At 39.8% G+C, this 22,783-nt stretch overlaps 1 protein-coding gene across 1 annotated transcript; it reads right to left on the reverse strand.

Annotated features, from left to right (window-relative positions):
* Positions 1-11: 11 nt before the first annotated feature.
* Positions 12-22,739, reverse strand: wbp1lb (WW domain binding protein 1-like b). Its single transcript, XM_080880350.1, has 4 exons — positions 22,329-22,739; positions 14,106-14,208; positions 6,970-7,131; positions 12-3,670 (listed from the first exon to the last, which is right to left on the reverse strand). The coding sequence occupies exons 1-4, from the start codon at positions 22,701-22,703 to the stop codon at positions 2,838-2,840; spliced, it is 1,473 nt and encodes a 490-aa protein (XP_080736476.1). The 5' UTR covers positions 22,704-22,739; the 3' UTR covers positions 12-2,837.
* Positions 22,740-22,783: the final 44 nt, after the last annotated feature.

A 22,783-nucleotide genomic window follows, 5' to 3' on the forward strand; every position in this document is an offset into this window, starting at 1 on the left:
GGACACAGTGATTGACTACAATTAAGCATTTTTATTGAACATACATCCATCTTAGTTGTCATAATAAATGGCTTATGTCAAGAAGTGCAAAACCACACACACTTATGAAGAAAGAAAAATGTCTTTGGCGAGATGCCCCTGATCTTGTTAACAAATTACCTACTGTACTGTTAGTTAAACGTACCCTTCACACAACTTCAGTTTAAGTCTCAGAAGAACTTAAGTCTTTCTCAACAAAAAAACAATAATACCCACAAGAAGAAGAAGAAAAAAAAAAGAATCTGTCCATAATGATAAAGCTAATGATTTCATAAAAATGATTAAAGCAACTATTTGGTTCATGAACATGTTACAGAATGTTGTACATGATTTGTAATATAAAGTGGTTTTGAGATTTTATACAGTTCCGTTATTTTTTCAAAGAATCAGACAATATGAAAAATAGCTCATCTTTCGACGACATGTACCACAATTACACAATGACATCTTCTAGCTTGCGGAAAGCATTAACGGATAAAGCACTTTCGAGTTTGTTTAGGCTTTGATGGGCAAAAGTCAATCAGCTTAACTGTTTATGCAGAAAGTTACTTTCCTTTTGTGCTGGAAATTCTGGGAAACCATTTTCTCCTCGAGCCGTAAAACTAACGGCTGAAACATTTGTGCTTTGCAGAATTGCAATTTGTGCATCTTTTCAGGTACTCCAAGTAGATTAATTGCATGGCATAATGGTGTAGTCTCATCAGTTGTGGCTACTTAAAGAGATTAGACATAGATTTCTTTGTGGAGGTTTCACAAGGCATCTTTTATTTGTGTTTATCATCTATGGCATACCACTAGAAGCTCAGGAGGCTAGATTGTCAGCATTCAAACTCCTAAAATAACGGGAACTGACAACTATATTCTTTTCCTCTACCACATTGTCTTTGTTTTGTAACAGCAGTGCAGCATTATACATATTGTACCATGCTGTACCATAATAGTCTCATAAAGGTCCTGTTGTGCAACAGCTTATTTTTAAGATACTCTGGTATCCATAACAGCCAATGACTTATTTCATTACCTTATGCTCATGTCTAATAAGAAACTAATCTCTAATCTTCCCACTAATATGTACATGTATATATTTTTTTGACTGCTTATCCAACTACAGTTACAAGGTTACTGGAGCCTGCCATATCAGACATTATGTACATCCTGGACACGTCTCCATTCAAACTCAAACTTAGGGATAGAAATGTAAATTTACCAAAGATGGAAATTGAAGCACCATGCCGAAAACCACACAAGCTCAGAAAGAACATGCAAACAGAGAAAGGCAGGTTCAAACTGCTCTGTTGGGTTAAATACTTATGTTAAAAGTAATTTGTGTGCAAACTCCTTGCTTCATAACCATAGCCTTTATTAAATCCTCATTTTAATACAAACTTATACGGGATGAATGTCTAAATGAAGAAAACATATATATATACATTAAAAGTAACATTTCCTTTCTTGATTGAACAGTACAAATGCAGATGACTGGAAATATAAACCCTGGTTTTAAAAAAAAAAAAGAAAAGAAAAAAAAAAGAAGTCACTTTTCCAGTTGACTAAAATTAGCCTTAATGTGCCTTCAATGAGACGTTAAATGTTTCATGTATGAATAGCAAAGCTGAATAATGTCAAAACTGCGGTGATATGAAAATTCTATACAAATAGTGTTAAAAGTTATGATGTTTTTTCACTGTAAAGCTGGTGAAGGTGATAATTCATTAAAGTGACTTTAAAATGTGAGGTGTGATGTTGCCCGTCTCACGTGTAATCTCTATGAAGCTTAACATTCAGTTCATGTTTTTGGTACCTGCTTTCTCTGGGTCTCTCAACATAATGGAAGCCTAGCATTGTCCATCAAATTTCTGCATTTTTAAGGGGGTAGGCACATACTACAAACATTCAACAAATCAATTTTAAAAATGATTGTATACAAAACAAATCTGCTGCATTCCCTACTAACATTTCAGAGGTCCATTTCTCACACATTACAACAAAATGGTAAGAAGGTAATTATCTACTGCTAATTTAAGACTAGATTTAAACAACCGTAGCATCTGCAAGATAAATACCATTTGTGCAAAAGAGGAACTGTTCTCATGAAGATTTGTTAATGCACTAACACTTCCCTATCACTAGTGAGACTTACATAGCAACAAAAACAGACAAAAGGCAGCATGGTTTTGAACTGCTGAAAAAGCACTTTAGAAACATGAGTCTAACAGGACATCCCCCAAAGTCTTGTTCTGACATCCCTGTACAATATCAGCTTACATAAACACATACTTTGGGTAAATCCACATCATACTTGTCCAAAAATGTTTCTGCTGTGTGTTGTTTTATTACATAGTTCACTACCTGCAGAGAACAAATAGCTTTGCAGAATTGTTGCAAGCACCTGGCAAAGAGAGCTACATTCATCCTAGGCAGTGAACGTCCTGTTCTGACAGCACAACTTCAGCCATCATATGTATCAGTAGCTTTTGTTGTACGAGAAGGGCAAATGAAGGACTCTGTGTGCGTAGTCTGAAGTCCCAATTGCCACAGGATATTAAAGGGCCTTACAGACCAAATATAACCCAAAATACACAGGTTAAGGCCACTGTTCCACACAGGAGCGTGCTTTTTCAACCTCTGGATCTCAGACAATTTTTAGCAGAGATCCTACTTGCTGCTCCCTCACTTCTCACTTGTTTTATCTAAGATGCACACATTCATAAAAAAGACTTAGAAAGCAAACACTTCCTGAAGTACAAAAACAGTGTAGTGCTCTCCTTCCCTCATGACAAAGGTGTGTTAACTTTGCTTCAGCCCTGTGGCTCAGTGCTGGTGCTGTGTGCTGGTCCTTCCTGCTCATTGATGGTGTGGAGGAGGAGGCACAAAGGAGGGTTTAGGGAGCCACTACTTATCTGGTGAGCAGGCTGGGGACTTCCTGTTGGCCCACATCCAGGCCGCCTATCAACTTCCCCAAGAGCCTGCTCCTCCTCCACACAGAAGGAGGCCTGATGGCTGCAGCTGTCACAGAATTCGCCTGCTTCCTCCTCTTCCTCGTCAGCTTTCTCATGCCCCAGAAGGCTCTCTAGCTCCCTTAACTCCTTGCTTTCCTGGCCTGTACTTCCAGCTCCACTACAACCACTGCTCCCACGTGTGCCACACACACACACCTCAATCCCAGAATCACCTGTAATTCGCCGCCTCCTTCCACTGGGGAGTCGCTCTTTGTCCTCAACACTACCATCTGACAGGCTGAGATCCTTCAGCAGGGGGTTCTTGCAGGAGTCATCCCCACTTTCGCTTAGTTTTTCCTGGTTGGCGAGTCCCTCTCTGCTAAGCCCTTCTGAGAGCAGTATCACGCCTGAATTTTGTGCCGTTTGCACGGACTTGGTGTCAGGCTTTGGCCTCAAGTCTAAGGTGGGAGGTTGTGGTTCCTCTATGGTGGGCCTACAACACAGGCTATCAGAGACTGGGGGAACTGGGGAAGGCTGAATGGCTGTACAGTGTCCTTGCTGCTGCTCAGGAGCCAGTGGACTAGAAGCCACTGAGGATGGGCCAGTCTGTAAGGCACTGTAGGGAGGGGGAGGAGTTGGCGGCCGGTTGACCACCTCTTCATATTCAGGTAGGAGGTAGTTTGGCAGAAACCCTATAGGAAAAGAAAAAAAAAAATGCTTTAAAAAGGCTATAAAAGCACATGAATAAATACATGCCATGCACACCACTGATTATACACACAGGTTTCTGACCTGCCAAAAGAAAAAAAAAAGACACTTTGACCTCACTGAACTCCCCAGACCAGAATTCAGACAGTTCCAAAACAAAGCAATAGGGTAAAAATGTGACAACAAAAGCTTATTTGTGGGTCAAGTGTGTGCTGAGGGCCATTGTAATCTCACGTTACAACAGTGGCAAGGTACCAAGACAACAATGTTGGTCATTTCCTGTAAACAGGGAAGGTTCTGGCAACACCACAACATGTGGAACCATAGAAAGAGTTCCCTGTAAACTGCATCTGTGACAGGTTCCACTGTGTAGTAGGTGCAAAGCCATTTTTTTAAACAAGTTTAAGAATAGTATGTGCAATTTTTTTCAGTAAAAGCAGCTGCAGCTATCAGTTATTTTATTAATCGAGTAACCTATTCATTCATTAATCATGTAATCAGATAAGAAATTTGTTTTTCTTATTAATGAGCAATAATAAATACTCAAAAGTTGCAGTTGATCTGCATATTTCCAATAAACTTCTGTTGAGTTACAGCTGATTTTTCTATGTATAAAACAAACTTCGGTGGAGGGAGTTACAAAGTTTGCTTCTTATCACCTTGGGAGTTTGTTGATCAGGTGCTTTGATGAAGAACCCGAGATTTTTACCCAGTAAACAGCGCTGCTGTTATGGATATTAGAAACACATTTTCTTTCACTCAACCTGAGCTCACCGTCTTAATAGCGGCTCCACCTGTTTGCTTTGTACCAACTCCACGTTAAACTGTGCCAGTGTCATCATCTCTGCTGCCGTTGTGTTATCATTGTGTGTGGGCTTAATGTTGTCAAAATTTTCATTGCTCCCAAATATGTTTGTATTGCTGGTCTGTTTTAGTCGCAAATGTGACTCGCGTTTCCATTGCGACAGTGGCATGCTACAGATCTGTGTGTTAAACGAAACACTTAAGCAAAGAATTTGTGTCGAGAAATATTTATCGAATCACTCGGTTAATTGTTGCAGCTCTAGTTTTGGAACAAATGATAAATACTGTACTAACTGTACTGTATTGATGTGTACTCATGTTCCATTTAATAACCATCACTATTAAGAATAAAAATCTCAAATGCATTTCTTACTGTAATTCTAGAGCTGATACCAGTTGACTTAATTCCATGTTCACCGATTTCTCAAAACTTTGGATTGTTGACCAAATAATAGGAAACTGAGCCTGTTTTAAACTCTTGTGAGCAGTCTTAAACCAGTTCACAATTTTTGGATTGATCCTAAAGGATTAATAAAGTAACAGTAATTACTTTACAGTGGGGCAAAAAAGTATTTAGTCAGCCACCGATTGTGCAAGTTCCCCCACTTAAAATGATGACAGATGTCAGTAATTTGCACCAGAGGTACACTTCAACTGTGAGAGACAGAATGTGAAAAAAAAAAATCCATGAATCCACATGGTAGGATTTGTAAAGAATTTATTCGTAAATCAGGGTGGAAAATAAGTATTTGGTCAATAACAAAAATACAACTCAATACTTTGTAACATAACCTTTGTTGGCAATAACAGAGGTCAAACGTTTACTATAGGTCTTTACCAGGTTTGCACACACAGTAGCTGGTATTTTGGCCCATTCCTCCATGCAGATCTTCTCGAGAGCAGTGATGTTTTGGGGCTGTCGCCGAGCAACACGGACTTTCAACTCCCGCCACAGATTTTCTATGGGGTTGAGGTCTGGAGACTGGCTAGGCCACTCCAGGACTTTCAAATGCTTCTTACGGAGCCACTCCTTTGTTGCCCGGGCGGTGTGTTTTGGATCATTGTCATGTTGGAAGACCCAGCCTCGTTTCATCTTCAAAGTTCTCACTGATGGAAGGAGGTTTTGGCTCAAAATCTCACGATACATGGCCCCATTCATTCTGTCCTTAACACGGATCAGTCGTCCTGTCCCCTTGGCAGAAAAACAGCCCCATAGCATGATGTTTCCACCCCCATGCTTCACAGTAGGTATGGTGTTCTTGGGATGCAACTCAGTATTCTTCTTCCTCCAAACACGACGAGTTGAGTTTATACCAAAAAGTTCTACTTTGGTTTCATCTGACCACATGACATTCTCCCAATCCTCTGCTGTATCATCCATGTGCTCTCTGGCAAACTTCAGACGGGCCTGGACATGCACTGGCTTCAGCAGCGGAACACGTCTGGCACTGCGGGATTTGATTCCCTGCCGTTGTAGTGTGTTACTGATGGTGACCTTTGTTACTTTGGTCCCAGCTCTCTGCAGGTCATTCACCAGGTCCCCCCGTGTGGTTCTGGGATCTTTGCTCACCGTTCTCATGATCATTTTGACCCCACGGGATGAGATCTTGCGTGGAGCCCCAGATCGAGGGAGATTATCAGTGGTCTTGTATGTCTTCCATTTTCTGATGATTGCTCCCACAGTTGATTTTTTCACACCAAGCTGCTTGCCTATTGTAGATTCACTCTTCCCAGTCTGGTGCAGGTCTACAATACTTTTCCTGGTGTCCTTCGAAAGCTCTTTGGTCTTGGCCATGGCGGAGTTTGGAGTCTGACTGTTTGAGGCTGTGGACAGGTGTCTTTTATACAGATGATGAGTTCAAACAGGTGCCATTCATACAGGTAACGAGTGGGGGACAGAAAAGCTTCTTACAGAAGACGTTACAGGTCTGTGAGAGCCAGAGATTTTCCTTGTTTGAGGTGACCAAATACTTATTTTCCACCCTAATTTACGAATAAATTCTTTACAAATCCTACCATGTGAATTCATGGATTTTTTTTTCACATTCTGTCTCTCACAGTTGAAGTGTACCTCTGGTGCAAATTACTGACCTCTGTCATCATTTTAAGTGGGGGAACTTGCACAATCGGTGGCTGACTAAATACTTTTTTGCCCCACTGTATTTTAGGCTTTTTGCTTTAAATACAACAAAGACACATTATCATCTCCTTAAAGAGAGCTCAAAAACACTGCAGAGTTCATTTGTTATGTTCACCACTATAACCAACTCTAGTTCACTTGAAACAGTTCATGCAAACCAATGAAATGATGAAACCTTAAATACATAATTGCTCAGTTACGATTAAAAAAAAAAAAAAAAAAGCTTAATAAATAGTAAAAATATCAACATCAGATTTTGTTGTTTTGTTTCTCTTGCTGTTGTTGTTGTTTTTTTTTTAAGATTTATATAATGTGGGTGTATGTGGTGGCAGAGCTTACTGAAGTAAAAGGGCACAGAGGGGTAGTTGTGTGCTTCACGGTAAGCAATGAGGTTGATCTCGTGCTGCCGTTGTTGCTGCTGTAGTCTGTGTTTGGTGCGGCGATGATGACATACACAGCAGCAGCTTAAAATGAAGATGATTGCCCACACCAACCAAAACCCTAAAATCAGAGGAAGAGCAATTTAGTTTAGTTAATACATGTGAAAACAATGTGACTTTTTTAATATTAAGCAAAACAACATAGTTCAAAGTGGGCAAAAATGTGCTCTCCATTATCCATGTGGTGATGTAACAAGTGCCTGCTGCTAACACAAACATAACATTGCAGATCAAACAGTTCAACACAGTGAAACATCTACACGCTTATACTATGCTATAAACAACTATGTATGCATTGCATTATAAGCTTTACACCATGAAAATCCATTTAAACATCAGAGTTCCTTCTTATCAGTACAACAGAGTACTGACAGATTTTCATTCTTTTTCACTTTGGCACCAGAGCTGTATGACGTCAGCACCCCAATTTCTACATAGTTTTGAAGGCATACCATATAGACGTCTTTCAGGCTACTTAGCCTGAAATATTCTGTTTTGACCTCATAGTATAATGAGTGCTAATAACTGGATCCATTTCAAAATGTGGAGGTTTGCAGGACATCAACATAAAAAAATTATAAAAGAAAGCTGACTTGGATTAGGTGTGGGTGATATATCACATATACTTCACGTATGAAAAGTTTTTACATGTACGATGGTTAAAATGGCTCTATCATAGCCACTGAGTATAAATTGCCATGGCAATATTAAGCTGTCTGCATGTAACTCACTGTGAACACACACCCCCTACCCAATGCTGCAAATGGATCACTAATCCAATTCCAACTGGAAATTTTTTACCTGGCACCCTGTGCTGAGCATGCGTGTTTAGATTCTACCAGATGGGGGGAAAAAAACAAAGACAAAAAAAAACAAATATGGCGACAGCAGGCGTTTCAGACAAGTGAAGGAATTAGACTGTAACTGCAGAGGAGTCAGATTAACTAGTTCCAAAGAGAAACAGCACTGGATCAATAATCTGGCAGTGGTTTGGACTTCACAAAGAGGACGTCGAAAAAAGGCAGTAATTGCAAAACATGCCATAAAATCCATTGCCACAAAAGGGTGTAGTGCTAGGGCTGGGCGATATGACCCAAAATTCATCTCGATATTTTTTAGCTGGATGGCGATATAAGATATATATCTCGATATTTTTTTTAAAGCCATAAAGTAAGAACAAAAAGAGAGTTCTTAGTCAATAGGGGTGGGGGAAAAAAAATCGATACTGTGTAGTATCGTGATATTTTGTTTGCTAATAATGTATCGATACAGGGACAGCAGAAATCGATATTTTGTTACTAAAAAGGTTTTTGTGCTCAGAGCATGTTGATCCTTTTTCTGAGCAAGAATCCTGACATTCCTTCACTGTCCAAATGTGTTTAACTTTTTTTTTTGGCAGCAATAAACATGACAGTTTACTTATTTTAATTTAAGACATGTTTTATTTTAATTAAGTTTAAAACTTTTTTATTTAATGTAAATTTATATTTTGTTTTAATTTACTTTCAAATTCTTCAGTTGCTGAGTGGGCTGCATAGTTTTCATAAATTGCTTAGTTCAGAATAGCTATAATTGTACCAGATGGTTACATTCAGTTAAGTTGGACTAGACTGTAATACAAACCGTTTAGTTTGTCAACAATAAAACTGACTGAAATGAGAGAAAGACTGAGTGCGAGACTTTGATATTAGATAAAATGAATATTGATAAAGTTTACCTTTATGTACAGAATCTGAATATTGCAAAATAAATATTTTTTATATATATATATATATATATATATATATATATATATATATATATATATATATATATATATATATATATATATATATATATGTGTGTGTGTGTGTGTGTGTGTGTGTGTGTGTGTGTGTGTGTGTGTGTGTGTGTGTATAAAAAAAAAAAAAACACCCAGCACGCCCCTGCGGGCGGTTTATCCTTTCAAGCTCGGGTCCTCTACCAGAGGCCTGGGAGCTTGAGGGTCCTGCGCAGTATCTTAGCTGTTCCCAGGACTGCGCTCTTCTGGACAGAGATCTCCGATGTTATTCCCGGGATCTGCTGGAGCCACTCGCCTAGCTTGGGAGTCACCGCACCTAGTGCTCCGATTACCACGGGGACCACCGTTACCTTCACCCTCCACATCCTCTCGAGCTCTTCTCTGAGCCCTTGGTATTTCTCCAGCTTCTCGTGTTCCTTCTTCCTGATATTGCTGTCATTCGGAACCGCTACATCGATCACTACGGCCGTCTTCTTCTGTTTGTCTACCACCACTATGTCCGGTTGGTTAGCCACCACCATTTTGTCCGTCTGTATCTGGAAGTCCCACAGGATCTTAGCTCGGTCATTCTCCACCACCCTTGGGGGCATCTCCCATTTTGACCTCGGGACTTCTAGGTTATACTCGGCACAGATGTTCCTGTACACTATGCCGGCCACTTGGTTATGGCGTTCCATGTATGCCTTGCCTGCTAGCATCTTGCACCCTGCTGTTATGTGCTGGATTGTCTCTGGGGCATCTTTACACAGCCTGCACCTGGGGTCTTGCCTGGTGTGATAGACCCCAGCCTCTATGGATCTTGTACTCAGAGCTTGTTCTTGTGCTGCCATGATTAGTGCCTCTGTGCTGTCTTTCAGTCCAGCTTTGTCCAGCCACTGGTAGGATTTCTGGATATCAGCCACCTCCTCTATCTGCCGGTGGTACATACCGTGCAGGGGCCTGTCCTTCCATGATGGTTCCTCGTCTCCCTCCTCTTTCTTGGGTTTCTGCTGCCTGAGGTATTCACTGAGCACTCGGTCAGTTGGGGCCATCTTCCCAATGTATTCTTGGATGTTCGTTGTCTCATCCTGGACTGTGGTGCTGACACTCACCAGTCCCCGGCCCCCTTCCTTCCGCTTAGCGTACAGCCTCAGGGTGCTGGACTTGGGGTGAAACCCTCCATGCATGGTCAGGAGCTTTCTTGTCTTTATGTCAGTGGCTTCTATCTCCTCCTTTGGCCAGCCTATTACCCCAGCAGGGTACCTGATCACGGGCAGGGCGTATGTGTTGATGGCCCGGATCTTGTTCTTACCATTCAGCTGACTCCTCAGGACTTGCCTGACCCTCTGCAGGTACTTGGTGGTTGCAGCCTTTCTAGCGGCCTCTTCATGGTTCCCATTTGCCTGCGGGATCCCCAGGTACTTGTAACTGTCCTCTATGTCTGCAATGTTGCCTTCTGGTAGTTCAATCCCCTCAGTTCTGACTACCTTCCCTCTCTTTGTTACCATCCGACTACACTTCTCCAGTCCGAACGACATTCCAATGTCATTGCTGTATAGCCTGGTAGTGTGGATCAGTGAATCGATGTCTCGTTCACTCTTGGCATACAGCTTGATGTCATCCATGTACAGGAGGTGGCTGACAACTGCTCCGTTCCATAGTCGGTATCCGTAGCCAGTCTTGTTAATGATCTCACTGAGGGGGTTCAGGCCTATGCAGAACAGCAGTGGGGACAGAGCATCTCCTTGGTAGATCCCGCACTTGATGGTAACTTGTGCTAGGCTGGAGACGGAGCAATACTGGAAGAGCATATGGGAGAAGGATGCAACCCATAACGGCAATGCTCAGTGGCTAGTGGATCTGAGGGCAGACCACAGCGACCTCCCTGAACAGGGTCCAGTAACCATCACAGTGGCAGATATCCAAGAAAGGGTCTCCAGTATGAAGAGTTGGACAGCACCAGGGCCCGACATGGTTCACGCCTACTGGCTGAAGAAGCTGACTGCACTCCACGAGCGTCTGGCAGCACAAATGAACCAGCTGCTAGTTAACGAGAGACACCCGGAATGGCTAACCGAAGGTCGGACGGTCCTGATCCCCAAGGACCCCAAGAAGGGACTGGTCCCCTCCAACTACCGACCAATAACCTGCCTCAGTACTACATGGAAGCTCCTGTCAGGCATCATATCGGCTAAGATGAACAGGCACATGGGTCAATACATGAGCGGGACACAGAAAGGAATTGGCAAGAATACCAGAGGTGCAAAACACCAGCTACTGGTAGACAGAACAATCAGCCGAGACTGCAAGACCAGACTGACCAACCTGTGCACTGCCTGGATTGATTACAAGAAGGCCTATGACTCAATGCCCCACAGCTGGATACTGGAATGCCTAGAATTGTACAAGATCAATGGGACCCTAAGAGCCTTCATCAGGAACTCAATGGGGATGTGGCGTACAACACTAGAGGCCAACTCCAAGCCCATATATATATATATATATATATATATATATATATATATATATATATATATATATATATATATATATATATATATATATATATATATATATATATATATATATATATATATATATATATATATACACACACACACACACACACACACGTGTATGTATGTGTGTGTGTGTGTGTGTGTGTGTGTGTGTATATATATATATATTTTTTTTTTTTAAATCGCAATAATATCGTATCGTGCGTTAAGTATTGTGATAATATTGTATCGTGGGATGTATGGTGATTCCCACCTCTATTAGTCAAAGCTGTGTCCCAGATGTCACACAGGCACTTTTATTAAGCCTATTCATTACAGCATAGATGTACATGATAGAAACTACTCAAAAATAAATTATGAGCATTTATTAAATAATAATGCTCCATAAATAAAAGAAAACTGTGTTGTTTTTGTGCATAACAAAGAGCTCACAATTGTGCAGTCAAAATGTAAACTAAAAGACGCCGAGCATAATAACAGACAGATTTCACAGCTGCTCTGTTCCCAACTTCTACTGCGTGACTGACAGCCTGGAGTTTGAAATCCGCTTCGTAACCATGTCTCTTAACAGGTGCCATTTATGGTCCTTATACACACACAATACGGTAATATTATGTTGAAGCACAGTACGTATCACTCCGCGAGGCTCCTCGGTAGCTGTAATGCTCCGACAATCCATCAAGCGGTGCAGCTCCGTAGCTTACCAAAGTCATACTCAAACATTTTTGACAGATTGCTGAGCGCCGTGTACCACATAAAATCGGTTCGCGGTCATCAAGCACAACCAGAATTCATACATAAGGCGCGCTGTCAACTTTTGAGAGAATGAAAGGATTTTAGGCTGTGCAGCCCCTCTGGGCTGCATGGCGTTGGCGTGGTTAGCTCGTTAACACGTTGACGCCGTCCAGCTCCACGCACGGGGCGATGTGCAGTAACTCGTTAACGGAGATTTGCCGTGTCCATCTTGTCGCTGCCTGCAGGTGAAGTGATGGGGGAGGAGGGGGAGTTGTGTTCAGTGAAGGAGAGGCGAGGTCGAGTAACGTTGCGTAAAGACAAAAGTGAACGAAAGACAGGCAAACTTGTGGCTTCAAAAAAAAGATTTCAATTAGTATACCGGTACAATTTTAAGCACTATATAGTTGAAAATAACATTTGTTTTTGGAGGTTACTTAAACATATCGTGATATAGCCAAAAAAATATTGTGATATTAGATTTTCCTCATATCACCCAGCCCTGCTAATACAGTCTTGAATGCAACGTGAGACATTTTCTTTTATTCAGGGCACTGAAGAATCTTAGTTCATTACATCAATATTTTTTGGCAAGCTGCATTTTACTCCCCATCATGTCCTCAGTGAATAATTAATGCTGTAATATAATTCCCTCTATTTTTACAGGGAGCCCACACCAATTGCTATACCTCACTTTTGCCCTTGAGGCAACCTTTTTGTAACTGCGGCTAGGCAAGACTTCAAATTTACCAAACATAAATGCACTAAGGCAGATAATGCAACTCTGCATTAGTAGTCACCATTTCCAGCAGGGCATATACAGACAAGTGACAAATTAAGGGAAAAAACATTGATGCAGTAGCTCTGCAATGGTTTAGAAGATGATTTTGCTTATATGGTTTGGGACCCAGATGAACACCTATGGAAAAATGTTGTCCTTTGAGCTGTTCCTCCAACTTCTTTAAAACACCCAATACATTCAACAGATATGCAGAATCAATGGTAAAGTACCTGACTAAAACACTAGAGTATTAGGTTATTTCAACAGTGCCAGCTGATAAGCAACAAGAACAGTTTCACCATTACATAATTTGTAGATTTATGAGAGCTGATAAGCCATTTTTATTACCCAGCTGAGTGCATGCCATGGTTAAAAAAAGGTTTGAGTACCTATTAAGAATCTTTATGTGAAGAAAACAACAACAATTTAATTTAAACATTAGTATTCCCCAGTGTAACACTGTACAGGAAATTCTCAATAAAGCACAAGCTTCACTATGTTTTTAATGGTGATATTCTTGTATCTGCTACTTATCTTAACAGCAGTCCCTGCCATGATATCACAATGTTGATTACATTGCACTCAGAGAGTTCCTGCAAATCTGTGACCTCTGACTACAGAGAGCTAAGACTAAAACTACACAGGTGCGCCTAAAATATAATAGAATTGAGATGATGAATGCTGAATATGCATTTAGACATAGTAATAATAAACAAGTTAAACTGCTAATGAAACAAGGCAGCCCCTATAGATTTTATACCTGGACTCACTCATTATGCCAGCGTTGCACCCTTTCATCCTTGTCTGTCCTCTTGCCCTTTATTTCTATTAAGCACTTTTTCCAGCATCCCAAATTTTCCCCTTATAAATACTTTAACCTGGTGAACATGATCTGCTCCATCTGACCATGAGCGTTTGCTCACTGTTGCTGGCAGTCTTAGTTTAAGAACAAAATGTAAATTTAATTCTGAGGATGACACTCCACTTCGAGACATCCAATCTTGTTTTGTAAGGTTGCTTAAACTACAATTTTTTTTGTTTTACAAAAAAGCATCACAATTTATGTGTCCCAGTCTTGTTTCGGTACTAAGTGTATTTATCCCATTACTCTTTCAGTCCTTATTACAATGCATCAGCTTAATATTACAATGATTGATTTTGTCATACCTTATCTTTTAGTGCCTGTCACAGAGTGAAAGGTTTAAGAATTAGGATCAAACACACAAGAAGAAAATTAGACTTACACCAAAGCTCATAGTAGTAACTGCAGCACTGAGATTCCCCACAGCAATGTCCAGACTCACAGATGTAGCTCTGGTTGTTAACACCTTCACAGTGCAGCAGGCTCTACAAAACAAGTAAAGAAATGCAGTCACTTGTTAGTAGCTACGTCCAATAACAAAGACAAAATAAAAATTATCTGAGCCTATAACACGACAAAAAAGTCTACAAAATGAAACTGGTTTGAACAACATGGTCGTCACTGCCACCGACAGGAGTATTATGTTCTTTAAGTTCTCCATACTTATGGATATAAATACAATTTTAGTCAGCTTACTAAAGCATACACCTTATCTGGGGTTTTGTTAATCTTTCTGAACATTTGGTTGACATAGGTTAATTATCCCCATATTTGTGACACAAAGAAAAAAGAAATATCAAAATCAATTACTTATTTTCACTTGCCAACAGAACAATGACATGTACATCTACTTTAAATCTGATATCAGCCAATATTATCTTCTTAGAGTAAAGTGGTGATACAGAATCCTGATACTTTAATATGAGAAAGAATTCAGAAGATTTAAAACAAACAAACAAACAAAATACAAACAAATCAAAACACACACACACACACACACACACACACACACACACACACCCACCCCTAACCTTGATTTGTCATTGTGAATATTAATAATAACACTGCAGATAATGTCGAAGCCATACATTTATACTTGTTCTGAACTGAACATGTCGTAATCACTTATGCTTGGAAACTACTAGAATTTCACTAATGTTTAAGACACATATCAAGTGTAAATGTATGAATCACAGCCAGCACAAAAACCACCCAGTATGCTTCCCAGAACAGTGAAAAAGAAAAGAAATTTAAATTCAAACTTCAGCTAAGGCCAAATGAGGAAAATGTCAAAAATAAATAGGGCACTTGTCTCCACTTCAAGCACGTGGTTGCTTGTTTTAACAGTCAATATAGCAAACTAGCAGCGTGGTCAACAGTTAACTTTACAAAACATGTTAGTGAGCTGACTGCTACCAAACCTGTAAAAACTTCCATTGTGAAATAAACAGAGAAGACAGGTCGCTATAGAAAAAAAAGAAAAAAGGAGAGAGCATTGTAATCAAAAACCTTGAGACAGCTTTACAAACTTTTCCAAGTAGATCAGTTATTCTAGATTAGCTTAATGATTAGCTAACCAAAGTTCTATAACTGGATTTTCTATCTCTCTGTAGATTACCAGTGCAGGTCCCCGACTGAGAGGCATGATGATCATGGGTCCACAAATCCTAGACAGGTTTCCTCTACCACATGGGTCATTAAAGTCAAACAGCTCTCAAGCATACTCTCACCCTCTCACACAGCCTTCCTCTCCGTCTTTGTAGACCATACACACACACACCCCTCCCACACTCCCTCGGCCCACTCCAATCCAGGCCCAAACAGTGGACAAGGATTGCTTTACGGAAATTTCCAAGCAGCAGTGGAGAGCGAGCTGCTAGCTGAGACACTGCATGAAAATAAGTTGTGCAGAGTGGTGAGAAGTGTGTTAAGTATGAGGGAGGGAGAGAACGAAAGAAAATCAAAGAAACTCCAGACACACAAAAATGATTTGTCACACAAGAAACACCAGATCAGCACAAAACAAACTGCTGACATAAAATTATAGCCCCGATTTCAAATCTGATGGACTGTCAGCCGTTTCGGCTTCATCAACATGACATTTTTTGTCTCTAATCCAAGCAATCAACAGAGACAATCCACCTCTCTTATGCCACACTTGCAGATTAAAGGCAGATTTGGTTACTGTCTCTGAGATTACTGTTGCATCAGAAAATAAATTAAGCTTATTAATGAGAACTTGCTGAAATGACCAGTTCAAACATCTGCTGGTGACAATCAGACACTGTTACTGGAGATACAAGGCAGCAGTTCTTTCTTAAGTCTTGACTGCACAATCAGAGTTGATCCACTTAGCTCAGGCCTGTAGAACTTGGCAAGTCAGACGATGCATGCAAGGACCTCGCTGCCCTTTTATTAATCTGTCCTACAACAAAGAAAGGCACCCTTTCATAGTCATGAAGGTTATGCATAACAAAAAACTCCTGCAGCAACCGTAAATGCTATGAATGCACCCGAGAAAGGTGCGGCAGCTTAGGAGGAGAGTATAGTAAACCAGAGTTGCTGAATTTTATCTCCAAGTTAACAAACAGTATGTTCACAGCAGCTAAAGCTTTGCCTCAAGAGAAAACATTTATACAACAGTTTTGGCTGTTTAAGAGGTTGTTAATTTCTAAAATTACAAACTGGATTATCTATGATTGGCTTTACATCTGATGTCTTCCAATATAGCGTAAGCTACACTTTGCAACATTACCATGTCAGAAACTTCTCCTTTTATACAGTGCAGAGGTATTACTGATGCTAATTCTTTCTGAAGAGTCCCATGGCTAGGGAAGACCTTTTAAGCTTTTGAGGCTGATGTTTTTTTTTTTGTTTTTAAAACCTGATGACCGTGTTTCCACTGTTAGGAAATTATTTTACTGAAAAAAGGGAAGGCAAAACAAACATTTCAGGGTGCTTATGTGTGTGAAGAAAGCAAGAGATGGACGGGGACAAGGATCCTAGTCTCAAAGGCTGCCCTTACTTTACCCTATGATTGAGAGGGACTGCAGGATTTAGGGCCAGTTTGAAAAGGCTTTAAGTCAAAATAGCAGTGAAAAGCCAAACCATGTGCCTTTTTAGCCTTTTGTTTCTCCTACTCCTTTAAACGGTTAAGTAAAGAAACAAAGAATCGCAGACTTTTAGCAGTGATGAATACCAACCTACCACCCATTAAAACATCAGAGTGACAGCTCATGCAGGTCAAGCTTAAAGTTTTAGCTTTGTCTTTCACTACCCTGGGAAGTCTTTTTTTCGCTTTTTTTTTTTTGTAATTTTAATGTGTGAATGGACCTTTTTTCAAACTTACATTGTATAATGAAGAGAATAACTCTTATTATGAACCGCTGCCAAATGGTAATCAACATAATCACTTATTATAATAACATGAAACCGATACAATATACCTGAAATCACTATATTAAGTTTTGGAGGTGTGAAAGCACATGGCACATATAGTCGGGATCTTGTGCTGCATCTATTGCATCTACTAAGTTTATACTTCTGTTGTCAGCAAATTACCTGCACACACGTGCACTGATAACATAAAGACATAAAGCATGTGACATTACATTGATAATAGTAGTCATCTGTAATTACTTTACTCCCAAAGTGCTGAACTTACTCATAATCTATTACACTACACATGTCAAAACTTGTGAAGAATTTAACCTAAATTAAGTATTAAAGCCAGTAGGATAATAATTTTCCCTTTCTTCTTTTTTCTTGCCAGTACTGAGTACAAAAAAACCCTCCCTGGAAGTGTTACTGGACATAAGCAACGAGTTAACGATTCTGGTCACACAGGAATGCCCATTAAATTCAAATTTCACATTTAGTGCTCACATTATGTTGTCACATTGCTCCTGATTAATAAAACTTTGCTAGGCTCTAGCCAGCCTTTCTGTGATTGGTTGTTGAGTTGTTAGTTGGGTGAAGACTGTTTGTAACACTGTTAAATTTCAATGAAAATAAAAAACAAATATTTCCTTCATCAGCTTTTCTTGTAAGTACACAAGTGAACTGTAGCTTTCACTTGGTGAGACTTCTCACTGTGTGAAGCAAATCCAGTTGACTCCTACCTGACAGCAGCTCAAATCACTCACAAGGTAATGGGAAAAAGAATTACAGCAGACCATTGTTCCTTCAGATATTTTTTTTGAATAATCAACAACATACAAGTCCAACAGAGCACCAACATTAGCTGGCACTTTCAAACCAGTCAAGCCTGCTGTCAAAAACAGACTTCTGAAACAGAGTATACGTTTCCAAAACAATTTCACTTACTTCCAAGATGCACAAAAACAAAAATCTGAAGAAGTTAGAGCTCCAGCACCACTTGTACTCTACAGAACAATTTCATATCTGACGAACATGTTTTTGGCTGGTGGCCTTAATCCCCACAGGGCTTAACTGCTTTGAAAACTAGTCTGTCAAACAGAGCAAGTTTCATATAAAGCTGAATACTCAATTGGGACAAATACATTCATGTTTACTTTCTGAAAAGACTTATTAATAACTGACATTGTCCTGAAAAACAAAACAAAACATACCAATAAGCTAATTTTTACAGTGACAGTTGCAGTATGTTGCTCTGGTGAAACGGGCTAGAGCAGTACAGGATATATCAAAGATAGGGTAAACCTAGACTACAAAGAGGTCCATAGGATTGTTTGAAAATAAATAACAATACATTTGCATACATTTTGCATGTGTATACCACCATGGTAGGGCTGTTCGATATAACGATATATATTGGATGACGATATAAAAACGTCTATCGTTTCATTTTACGCTATCGTTTGTTTCGTGGTGTCGCAAAATAAACTGTTTACGGCAATATTTTGTCATCGTTTTGATGGTCACTGTAGTGGCTATATTAATTTCTTAAAGTTCTCTCTTTCTTTTATATTTAATATAACCACACTACAGATGGACAAGCGCCTGTTTTTATGCTTTGTGGTTAGCAACAACGACGGTAACACCATCGCGTGTCCGCTTGTTTATGTTCCACATAAACCTTTCACAATAAAGCTCAAGATCCCGTTGAGACTTTTCAAAATAAACTGAATCACGTGAAAGAGCAGATTATTTATGAATGAGAAGTAAAAAAGAGCCGCCAGGTGCTAAAAAATAAACCTTAGACTCAAACGTTAGAACAGGCTTTTCCCCGCAGCACGCCGTGTAATAAATACTCACAAAGAAAACAGCGGTTGTTACAACTTATGTCTAAAAATGTATCGTTTCATGCATCGTAGGGCTGCTCGATTATGGCAAAAATGATAATCACGATTATTTTCACTGAAATTGAGATCACGATTATTTGACGATATTTATTTAACCCTTTAAGACCTACTATAGAACCAAGTCCACCAGAGCTTATATTATTTTTTTACATGCTGTAGTGCCATTTGTGGGAGCATTTCAAGTTGCTATACATCAATACAACTGTTATAGCCCATATTTTAATAATATGTATGCATTAAGTCCATAGTAATTTCATAAATTGCAAAAAAGTGCAATAAACTACAAAAAAAATTGAAAATCGCTTTTGTTTTGTTTACATATATTTCTACTTGGAGAAATTTAAGAGGTTTATCCCTCAAAACTTTAAATACAATAAAGTTGCAAAAAATAGTTTCCCACCACAGGAAATTTATTTTGAGTGTCTTCATAGTTTTATTTTGGAGATACAGCAATTTTTATATACTGCAGGAAAAACAAAAAACAATCCTATGATGCAAATTTGCAAAGAAAACAGCATGTGCATCATTTCACTGTGGGAAGTGTTACGAACAGCTGATAGGAACGGCAAAGCGTGTTTCTGGAATATTATGTTTTTGTTCCTGCAAGCGCTTTTTATGCAATTTTTGCAAAGCTATATGTGGAACGAAACCGTGACCGAGGACAAGCTGATGGCATAAGATGTAAGTACAACTCCTCCGGTTTCATATGCAAAACAAATTATTGCGCTATAGCTTACACGGTCCAGGTTCTACAGGAATTTAACAATAGTTACGCAAAACGGAGCATGCAGCTCTGACCGGCTTTAAAGGGTTAACAATGACTTTTAAAAAATAATATAAAATAGTGTGCAACACCACTGAAGTTTTTTTTTTTTTAAACTCTCTTTTCAACCAACGGCAGTCACTCTCCAAATAACTTCTGCTTAGCTTTCCAAGCTTCCCTCGGGTCCTCTTAATCAGCGGTCTCCAACCTTTTTTGCGCCACGGACCGGTTTATGCCCGACAATATTTTCACGGACCGGCCTTTAAGGTGTCGCGGATAAATGAGGGAGGGGCTAATAATCGGCTCAGTCATTTTTAATGATCGTTGAAAGCCCAGATCGTAATCGTGATTAAAATTCGATTAATTGAGCAGCCCTAATGCATCGGTTAAAACACTCGACTCCAGCTACATGACACGCAGCTGGAAACACTTCCCGCAAGACGAGCTGCCCGAGATTCACAGAATTTACAGAAAATGTTACATTTGTGTGATTTATATCGTTATCAGGACGATAGAATTCTTATAACGGGATATGAGATTTTGGTCATATCGCACAGCCCTACACCATGGTATATTTTAAATAAAACAACTAAAGTGGGGATACTTTAAATATTTAATTAACTGTTTGGAAAATACATTTTTATAAATACTCCCCCCATTTTTAGACTTAAGTAATGAAACAAAGTAACAACTTTAAATACTTGAGTAAAAGTACTTGTTGCTTGTCTGTGTCTCTCTCTGCCTATTTTTTTTTTTTTAATTCTGTAACTAAAAGCACATTAAAGAATTTCCCATTTTTCTCTCTTAGGGAACTTCTGGGTTGCTTTTGCATTATGTTTTAGATGACTGACCTTTTGGATCACTTTTAAAGCATTTAACTGAATCTGAGCTGAGAATATAGTGTTGTAAACTTCCGAATTCATCATGATACGTCTATCAGCAGTGATATCATTAATAAAAACTAGTAACCCAGCTCCACTTGCAGGCATACATGCTGACAGTGGCCTCCACACCGTTTGACAGATAATATTGTAAGTTTCAGATAATGAACCTCTTTCACCACGTCTGCCTTCCCATTATTGTGGTAGAAGTTAATCTTGGTTTAATCTTTCCAGTGTTTTTTCTATTCTTTTTTCATTACTGGACAGGTGCTTGTCAAACCAAATCTGGCCATCATGTTCTGGATTGTAGACTTTGACAATAATACACCTTCCTCCATGTCTAGATGTTTTTAACGGCATATCCTGGCCAGCACAAAGAGTACTACAATCACCCGCTTTAGTCATTTTCTGTGGTCTTTCATTTCTTCTGGGGTTGCTGAGCTGGCTGGTGCATTCCTTCTTCTTAAGAATGAACTGTTGATTTGGCCACTCCTTCAGTTTTTGCTGTCTCTAGAATAGTTTTATTTTGATTTTACAGCCCAATGATGTCCTCCTACACTTGTATCAAGATCTCTTTGGACTTTGTTTGAAAGTTGCAGCGAACAGCTACCAAATGCAGTTCAGTTCAAGCTCGTGAAGATGCATTTCTGGTGTGTCCATGACACTATGCAATGCATTATAGACCTCAGCTTTGGCGTCCCAACACACCAAGGGTTCTCTTTACGTTTTTATCTTACCACTGAAAAGTCATATGTTCAAGGCCAATTTTGTTTCTAAATATGTTGTGTGTCACAGAAAATACAACAATATGGTTTAATACAGCATGCCTCCAGAAGTGGGGGGAAAGTACCATTAATGTAATCTAGAACAAGGACTAATACATTTAAAACATCACCCCTGACCCCCTTTAGAGTAATAAGCCTTCTTATTGAGGATATACAGTTCATGTATGTTCATGTAATTAAAAAAAAAAATCACTGCCGATTTTATACTGTATGTGTTAAAACTGTACATCACTGTTTACGTAAAAACGAAGAAACTTAAGAATCCAGTTCTGTTCTGTTCACGAAGCTACTCCCAATGTTTTACATTCATTTTTGTAAAAGGAAAACATCAAGGCCCAAAGACTGAAATAATGGGAGCAGACTACCACGAAGCCAAGACAGTGATAATAATATATAGCTCTTCGACACAAATTAATTACAGAGTGAAGTTCACACGAGCTATTTTTATGTTGCTGGTAACTACACCGCTCTTGATCCAAGTCAGACGATTTTGTTCTGTTTACTGCTATGGCAGCAGTCAGGCATGAAGAACTGCTTTTGCTAATCGTGCTACTCACTTCTGGCTAAAATGTCAACCGCCTATCATAAAGAAAACAGACCAAGGCCCTGACTCACTGATCTTTGTGTTTTTTACTTCAACGGTGCGTTAGCTGCCGAAGCTAGCAGCCGAAGTTAGCTAGCAAACAGGCAGCTAACGTATTTCCTGACAACACGGTAAGAGTTGCAGCAGGCAAATATCAACGACAGCAGATTTATAAAAATGTATCAAAGACTAGGCGAGCTTGTTATAAAGCAGAATAAAATTCCCTATTCGGATAGTCGTCTACCTTAGCCCGGTATCTATCTAGCTAGCTATCTGAGAAAGCCTTGTTTTTGAGTGAGCAACCTTACCGTGTCGGCTGCTGCGGACTCGGTGGGGGTGACAGAGCCAACAGCGTGCAAAAACAATCCCATTTTAAGACCCGAACATTCGCCTCTCATTCCTCCAAAGGGGGCTCTGACTACAACAGAAACATAGGCATGCAAAACACTTGTTTTCATAAACTGTGTTCGACTATCTTTAAGTATTTCTCGGCCCGTATCGCGTTGCGAGGCCGCTGTAAGCACCGCCTCCTTTGCGTACTGGGCATTACAAAAAAACGATGCTAACGCAACTGGTTGCTGTCGGTGCCACTGACTGATACAGCTGTTATACAAGCCGTTCCCTAGCTCAGGCACTCCGCTTCGGTCACCTGGGTGTGGCGTGGTCACCTCTATAAGTTGCATGTGCGCAACGTGATGGGCGTTCGGTGCCGTGGATCATAACTGGTTTTGCGGATTGACCAGCGATTGGACAGTCCCAGCCA

This window comes from Rhamphochromis sp. 'chilingali' (genome assembly GCF_963969265.1).
Source record: "Rhamphochromis sp. 'chilingali' genome assembly, chromosome: 4".
Classification (NCBI taxonomy): domain Eukaryota; kingdom Metazoa; phylum Chordata; class Actinopteri; order Cichliformes; family Cichlidae; genus Rhamphochromis; species Rhamphochromis sp. 'chilingali'.